The 9,295-nt window shown below is 34.2% G+C and overlaps 1 protein-coding gene across 1 annotated transcript in view; it reads left to right on the forward strand.

Moving 5' to 3' along the window:
- LOC136253114 (adhesion G protein-coupled receptor L4-like) overlaps positions 1 to 763 on the forward strand; it is a 58,458-nt gene extending 57,695 nt beyond the window's left edge. The window contains exons 22-23 of the mRNA XM_066045723.1: positions 265 to 405; positions 456 to 763. Of these exons, the coding sequence (XP_065901795.1) occupies positions 265 to 405; positions 456 to 571 (257 nt within the window). The 3' untranslated portion in view covers positions 572 to 763. The remainder of the gene's footprint in view (positions 1 to 264; positions 406 to 455) is intronic.
- Positions 764 to 9,295: the final 8,532 nt, after the last annotated feature.

A 9,295-nucleotide genomic window follows, 5' to 3' on the forward strand; every position in this document is an offset into this window, starting at 1 on the left:
GAGAGTGATACATATCAGGCAAAGTCATCATACCTGTGTTACACCTTTTTATTAAATGGAAATTTCAATGCCTCCTCCAAACTACCAAAATTCAAAATGAGTTCTTATTGAAATAAATAATGCAATGTTTAACTGTAGCTATAAAATTTGTATAGTAATTGTGCTTCTTACAATTATAATCTCAGAGATGTACTTACTTATTGAGACGACTTGTGGATGATTTATAATAGTAGTAGTACACAATTTCTGTGTATTATACACCAGGTGAAAACAATGACAACAGGCATTCAAGTGCCACAATCAATTCTGCAATACTACAAAGTTATCAAGATGATGTCATTCTTAATGAATATACTCAACCAGCTGATGATAATACTCCCACACAAGTGCAGCCATTAAATATTTGTAAGTGTAAAGATAGTTGATGTATTTAAATTATCAACAGTTGTATACAGCTAATACACATATTGTTGATGTTCATGAGACCAAGTTGGTATCAGAGCATAATGATTCAAAACTGGATTCAGTATGGGAATGCTCACGGCATCATGAAGAATCTACTTATCTTTGACCACATTGTGTACAATAATATGCCCTTGCACCGTTGTGTTTGTAGCTATAATCATATCTATCCATGCACACACATTATTTTGTATTATACTGTGAACTACAATGCATTACATCAATGCATTATATATTTTGTCTTTTAATTTTAACAATGTATAATTGTATTTATTTTTTCTATTTACAACTTCCAAATGCTTTCTGCTGTATCTGTACCAATATGTAGGGGCGGATCTAGGATTTCAGAAGGGGGGGTGCTAACATGGGCATTAATATATGTGGTAAGAAAGTTCAGCATGTGGAGGGTGCTCTATCTAGGGGGTCTGGGGGATGCCGTCCACAGGAAAATTTTGCAAATTTGGCCTACTGAAATTAAATTTAGTAGTAATTTTGAGTGAAAAATGATGTGACATTGTTTATGTGATACCAGTATTCCCCTACAGTTTGTCAATATAAAACTAAAGGGCACAGCCAGTAGCTAAACTCCAATCTAACATCTTAAAGAACTAGTAGTGGAACATATGGGTATCAGCTGCACATGATCAAATTTAGTGTTTTGAAGTATAGCATAATTTACAGTCTCATGGCTCAAACTACGCCAGCTGTCCAAACAGTAGAGAAGGTAAGTGTGAATGGAGAGGGAAAGTAGACTGACTCACCAGTGTGTGGAGTGCATGTGTGCTCAGCATGTATAGAATTCTCCAGCTAGGGGGCTCTGGTGGCATACTCCCCTGGAAATTTTTGGAAAATGGCTATCACAAGATAAAGTCTAGAAGCTACTTTTAATCAAATGTGGGTACAAGATAAATGAGTTCAGTTGGAAGTAAGTTTAATTAAAAAACAAAACTATACACTGTTTCTTGTTATTGGATTTTAAGAAAATTTATAATAGTGGCTTGTCAAATAGAATAAAGAGAATATAGTTAATTGAATGTAAGGTCAAGGAGAATATTTAACACACAGGATTGGATCTACTTCATATATAGCCACTGTTCTGTGGTGCAGGTTGCTATTTTAATCTAACTTTTAAAATGATAGATCCATCCATCACCATAACTGTTTTACAACTAGTCTACAAATACGACTAGTTTTTGGATAACCCTTTTTTTAGCACACAATGATCATGACAACATGAATGTTGCAGTATCATTTTAAGCTTAAAGTTGAGTAGCATGAGATTTGATCAAGTAAGGGAAACAAAAACAAACAACTCTCAGATGTTGCAGCCTTAATTGTGAACTTTATAAATGCTAAGAATTTCACTATTATATAAGACAGTGACTGTTGTTTTACTTGCAAGAGAAGCATTTCAACCCAAGAATCAATTTTGTAGCAGAGCCTAAAAAACTTAAACTATTTGACAGAATAAGTTGTTTTCAGAATAGACTTTCAATTAATGAAGTATTATACACACTGCTTGAAGTACCTTAGTTTACTACAGTGGTATATCCCCAGTATATGGAACAGTTAACTGTTTGTTATTTTAGTAGTTTTTCAGTAAACCCGCATTCACTGATGTTTTACTGAGAGTTTAAAACTTAGTAAAATAATTATGTTCCATATACTTAAGTTTACTGACACTTTACTATCAGTATAACTACAATAAGGCATCTTAACAAATTAGTAAACTAAGAACCTTCAAGCAGTGACAATTTAATACATTAAAGGTATAAATCTTTTACCTAAAGTGATGGGTATCACTGCTTGAAGGTTCTTAGTTTACTAATTTGTTAAGCTGCTTTACTGTAGTTGTATCCAGTTATACTGATAGTAAAATGTTAGTAACTTTAAGTATATGGAACATAATTGTTTTACTAAATTTTAAACTCTCAGTAAACATCAGTGAATGCAGGTTTACTGAAAAGCTACTAAAATTCCTAACAATTAACTGTTCCATATACTGGGGATATACCACTCTAGTAAACTAAGAAACTTCAAGCAGTGTATATCACAGGATGTTTGGTACAATGGTGAGGGTAGCAGTGCACAGGTCTAGAAGAATAGGTTTAATTTCAGCTTACACTCAGGTAACTTCTTGAAAATTATAGTTTTAATGATGGTTGTTCTATTAGAGTAGTTGACTGTTCTATTAGAGTATTTCGATTTTAGCAGCTTCTAAGGTAAGACTTACTACAAAAGAATAATTGTGAACCCCTCTTAGTAATTCTTGGATACGATTAGCTATTCCCCTTGCTCTTTTCCATCTTTTCATTGTCCATACATGTGCATAAAATGCAACTGCACCTATACTACAGCTTCTAGAAGCTTCCTAGCTTGCTCATTGTAAAATTTTGGAGGGGAGGTGCTTCAGCCACCAAAGCACCCCCCCCCCTAAATCCGCCCTTGAATATGAATCACATTGTTTTATACTAACTACAAGCAAGCTTATATCAGTGGTGGATACAGGGGGGTTGCAATGGTTTCAGCTGAAACCCCTCTGAAAATAACACGCACCCTTAACTTGTTTGCAATTCATGTGGGTGACAATTCTTGATCGTGTGGGTGAAAACATCACCAAGAGTTTTACATAGTGTATTATATTAGGACTTTTTCTACTGGCCAAAGTTCATACTTTTGCCTTTGAAATCAGCATTATGTCCTTCAACAGCAGGTAGTTACCTTCTTTTTTTTTGGTCTTCGACTGAAAGCTAGGCTGAAGTTGAAATTCCGAAGTAGAACTCCCCTTACTGTTATTGAAAACTTCCTCAACCTGAAACCCCCTCTAAAAATTTCTAGATCCACCACTGTATATCACACACATTGATCACTGAGTCCCAAGTTGATTTCAACATTGGTTAAGTTTCTCCGTCAAAATTTTTAATTAATGATGACTATTTCCCAACTTCTTACTTATTTGAAATGCAATAATTGATTAGAGGCTTTTATGTACAATATACAGTATCACATGTAAACTATTAACTTATTATCGCATTTGTGCTCAATCATATTACTTATAACTACTAACTTTTGCTTTCTTCTGATATTGCATTGTTGATAAGTAGCTTGCTTTCCCAATCATTGACATTAAGTTTAATCGTAACCAGTTGATTATCCCTTGCAAACCCTTGTCCTTACACATACATGTAATTAACTGAACAGTTGTTTTAAAATGGAACAAAACAGCAAATATTATACAATTGATCTAGAGTATAATTGTTTAAGGTGATCAAAAGGCAATCGGAGGTCCAAACATGCAAGGATATCTGATATATATCTCACACATGCAGCTATTCAAACAAACTCTCACACATGAGTTTTTAGAATGCAATATTTAATAATCTATGGACTTCAGCTGTAGCTATTTGTATCTACAAATCATATATAGCCTAAATTTTTCAAAGCAGGTATTATTCTGAATTCACAGATAATGGGGCTTGGATGAGCATCTTGTAGCAACAACATAATGGGTCATATCTTATTGTAGGTACCTCAGTCTACATGGCTTAGTGTTTTGCTAAAATCTACAGCCTAAATATAGAGTAGGTGCTGGTATTATGAGACAGCAGGTATTATGGGACAGCAGGTATTATGAGACAGCAGATATTATGGGACAACAGGTATTATGGGACACTTGCTGTATTGTCATGATTTTATTTTCATTATCACTTGTTTATGTAGTGAACATGCTGTAAAAATATGGGCTATAATACCTTCTCCAGTATAATTATTTGGATTAGTTGTAAATAATTAAGCTCACAAACCTCTGTTGGCAGCCAATAAAGATCACACAATAAAGGTTAGGTTAAATAGGTATTTAACAATTTTAAATATCATCAGTGAGCTGAAAATATTGTAAGGGATCATCTTCTTCTGCAGTAAATCACATTAGTGTATGTTATCTCATAACTGCTGCAAGTACGTGTCCCATTGTTGACTAATTGTTTTTCTGCGTTACTTGCTACAACAAAATAATTTTTACAAATTTATACCACCAGTAGATAGAGCAGTAGTGACTGTAACTACATCTCAAGTTTCAATGCTTTGGGTAATTTCCTTTTGCTTTGACAAATTAAGGATCAAATATGTGTGTCTCAAAACCCATCCAAGGTCCCATAATTCACAGTAAAAACAAACTAGTGAAGGTCACTACTAATTACTGCCACAGTGCTCACTATTTTTCTGTAGTGATGTTCACTATACACAAATGCCTGTAACCCTTGCTTTAATGAGTTTATATAATTTAATTTAATGATTTAGAAGGGAGGCTACATCAGTTCTAAGAACTGCTTTTCAGCAGTGCCCTATACAAAGTACACAATATTATACAACAGCAACAAAAAAAACTTACACAAGACAAAACAAAATTTACAAAACATAAATATGTACAACACAATAATTTTTTAATTAACAAAACAATTGTTTGTAGGTAGCCTTAAAATGGCAATGCCATAGCATAATGGTACAAAACGTTATGAGAGATGAAACTTTGAAAAAGTAGGCAAAAATCATGTGCCCACATGCCCTATTTTCGCAGGCCTGGTCACATATATAACTACTTACTCCTGGCCACTGTCACTGGATTCCTTCAGCATAGAGTAGATTTTAACGACTACTAGTGATTATACTGTACATATCTTGTTGTATGTACGTTGTAAAGCAAATAATAAATAAATTTTAAAAAGCTACTGTTGTAGTGACCTTCACTACTCTTTTGTAGTGAGAGTCACTACACAAAAAAGTGGGTAGCTATTGTGGCAAACATTAGTATATAGTGACCTTCACTACATTAGTTTTAGTAGTGGCCTTCACTAGTTTGTTTTGGTCATTGATCATGCATGCCATGCTCCACTGTGTATTATTCTGCTCAGAAAAAAAAGATTATTGAGATGAAGTACCACACTTAGATATCAGGATAGACACTGGTTGAAGGTTCTTAGTTTACTAATTTGTTAAGATGCCTCATACTGATAGTAAAGTGTCAGCAGACTTAAGTATATGGAACATAATTATTTTACTAATGTTTAAACTCTCAGTAAAACATCAGTGAATGTGGGTTTACTGAAAAACTACTAAAATAACAAACAATTAACTGTTCCATGAACTGGGGATATACCACTAGAGTAAACTAATATACTTCAAGCAGTGAGATACACTATGTGTGTCTTAAATTTTGAAGTCTAAAACTATTTCCTTTTATTATTATATTGTTTAATATACAAACTCAATCAAAGAGTATAATTGTACATATTACGTTATTTACTTATAAATTTATATAATTATTAAATAAATCAAGTGTTGAGGCTTGGACAATGTGATCATCAAGTTCATTCTATAATTTAATAGTGAAAGGAAAGGAGGAGCTCTTATAGGCATCTACTCTTGTTGGTAGCTGTAGGAATCTTAGATGGTGTCCTCTAGTTATGGTGGTACTTGGTGTTAGCTGTTCTTGTACATTAATACCTATCATATCATTTACTATAATTTTACACATCAGTTGAATTCATTTTATACATCAGTTGAATTCTCAAAACAATCCTTTGTTTCACCAATGTGTGCATGCCATTGCAAACTGTTCAATATGTCTGTAACACTAGCTGTCCTATCATTGCTATTCATCACAAATCTTGTTGCCCTTCTCTGTACCATTTCTATTTTGTGGATGTTCTGCTCATGGTATGGAGACCACAGTGTGCATTGTATGGTTGAGTCTATTATGCTCCAAATTTGCCTATAATGCTTTTTGGCATTTCCCTAATTTTTTTGCCTATTATACTTGTTTTTATGCTTTTCAGAAATGCATTGTGCTTTTATTTTGTGTTTTTTCTTTGTGCAGAGAAGATACTCTGTAAATATAGAAGTTTCAATTCAACTGCAATGCAGACCTGCTGCAACATATAAACAATAGCAATGGCCTGAAATTGGGATGTACTACAGAGTCAGTAGGCATATTAGCAGAGGCAGATCTTTTTTTTTAAATTTATTTATTTATTTTTTTACTCCCAGGATAGATGGAATGCCCGGATCTCAGAGGAGTTTTCAGATTCCACTCAACTTTTAGCCTACAGTAGCTGTATCTAGATAAGTTGAAGACCAAAATAAATAAATAAAATAAAAAGGTCACAACCTGCTGTTGAACACCGTAATTGTGATTTCAAAGGCAAAAGTATGACGTTTCGCCAGTAGAATAGTTAGAGTCCTACACTATGCATAACTTGTGGTGATTTTATCACCCACATGACGAGTCATCAATAAATTTGGGGTGCACGCTATTTTTAGAGGGGGGTTCAGCTGAAACCATTGCAATCTCCTGTGTCTGCCACTAATTAAAGCAGGAGTTGATTGATTGATTGATTGATTTTGAATTTTACCTCAAACCAGTAAGCATGCCATTCTTCCCTGGCAGAGGAGCGAAGACACAACATACATACATGCATACATACATACATACATACATACATACATACATACATACATACATACATACATACATACATACATACATACATACATACATACATACAAAAATTAAACAGTCCACTAGGTATATCTGCAGGTGTACGCAACCTCCCTTGTTTCGCTACTTTTAATTTCTGTGATCCCTGATTGTAGTAATTGAACTAAAAATTATTAATTTTTGTTTGTTTACATTTTGTATAGGTATGACTGGTGACCTGCACACAAATACATTAACACATGTACAACCAAACAATTACAAAATAAGCACACCAAGGAGTGTATATCTATAGTCCCTCAGGATTTATTGTCTAATATAGCTTTGTATGCAAATAATTATGTATAAAATTATGCATGGTTTCTGATTGATCTTCTGAGTTGTAGCAAATGGTATTCTAAAGACAGCAACTGCTCAGTATAATATGTAACTTGCATTTGCAGCACCATGCCAAGAACATAATAGCCTCCTGGGGACAAACACTTAAATGGTTTGCTTTCTCTCTGTTGATGCAATGACTGTTCTAATAAAGTGTTTGGCTGTTCTTTTAGAGAACCTCAATCATTTTGAAATATTTTCCTGGTTTGATATTAACTACAGTCTCACTGCAGACCTGCAGAGACTTCACTATTTTCAATGTCCAGTTATTTACTAGCTATATTGACTCACCACTAGCTTCACTATCATTAGAGCTTCTATTGTATCGTCTTCCAATCAAGCTTCCAATAATCATAATCATCATATCATATTTATTCAAAATTATGAGATGCTTTAGTTATATTCAAGCTCAGCTAAACTACTTTGCCATGCCTTGTTACTATATAGTTGGCACATGACTAGCTACACGTGTCCTATAAAACTCAAACCCACAATGAAAAGCATTTATTTCGTCGAATGTAAACTTGTAGTAGCTAAGACTGTAGCGCCTTTTTCTACACCTTGTCAAAAATCATTTCACTATCTAAAACAAGTTAGCCATTGACTTTGTGACTGTTATAGCAGAAGTTATATTTAGTGTAATGGAAATTTTCCCATTAGCTATGCTCTTATATTATGCTCCAATATGCCAGCATTATGTTTTATGCTTTATGCTTTTCATCCCATATTATAGGGTTTCCAACTCAAAATAGGAAAGTGCTTCCTTTTGTTGTTTCTGGTGATTTTCACACAGACTGACTTTTAAGATAAAGCAAACAAGTGCTAATTTATTATTGGATTGCTTGTAGCATTGGATATCACCATAAGTTTAACATGCAAAAAGTGGCCACGTGTCCAAAAATATCATATAATAGTTAAATTGGGCCGCTTATTAGAAAATCACTGTATTTTAGGGTTGCCGAAGTCACAATTAGTGTATCTTCTTGCCTTGCAATGAAGACCAGCTTCTACATCTTGTAGTGCTATGGCACATCCTTTATAGTTGTAGTGGGATTGTTGGCCATGTGACCACTTTTTGGGTGTTACAGTTAAAACTGCACTGATATTGAAAGTAATAGACAGTTTAATAATTTATTAGCTTGCACTTTTTTGTTTTATCTTAAGGTCAGCCTGCGTGAAAATCATCAGAAACAATGAAAAAGGCTGAGGTATCACCATATTTTACAGTGGAGATCCTATATGAAGGGATTTTTGGTCACGTGACCACTTTTGGATATTTACATATGTTAAAATTGTACTGATAGCAACTGCTGCAAATATTCCAATAACAAATTAGCACTTGTTTGCTTTATCTTAAAGGTATATATAAATCTGTGTGAAATTCTCCAGAAACAACAAAATGAAGCACCTTCCTATTTTGAATGGAAACCCTACCTATTATGCCAAAAATTTTGCCGGCATAGTCGACGCAAGCCTACTGTGCAAGCATAAACTTAGCTATTTGACTCAATGTTGCAGGACATTTTACTAAATTTCGTTGTAAAAGACCTCTTGCTGAATTCGCTTTGGAACAGCATGGATCATAACTGCAGCATCTACTCTATACATAGCTTACTAAAACCCTAGAAACTTCTCCCTACTGATGCCCTAGGCTAGCGCGTTGGAGTACGTATATTCGTGTCGGTTCGTGTGTCGATGATGCAGCCTTGGAATGGTGTTTCGGGGGAGGCAGCCAACTCTAAAGCTAGACCGATTTGTTTATTTAAATTAATCACTGCAGTCATACAATATGCCGAATCATTAGCTACACGTAGAAATGAATAAGCAAAGTGGCTTCTGTTTTTACGCATATAGAACTTAATAAATGCTATACAATTAGATTTTGTAGTTAGAAGTCACCCATCAAAGCATAGCTAGTTCTCTTGCGTTGGCCATATAAACATCTAAAGGTCCAAAGTGCGA

The sequence above is a fragment of the Dysidea avara genome, chromosome 4, assembly GCF_963678975.1.
Source record: "Dysidea avara chromosome 4, odDysAvar1.4, whole genome shotgun sequence".
Taxonomy (NCBI): domain Eukaryota; kingdom Metazoa; phylum Porifera; class Demospongiae; order Dictyoceratida; family Dysideidae; genus Dysidea; species Dysidea avara.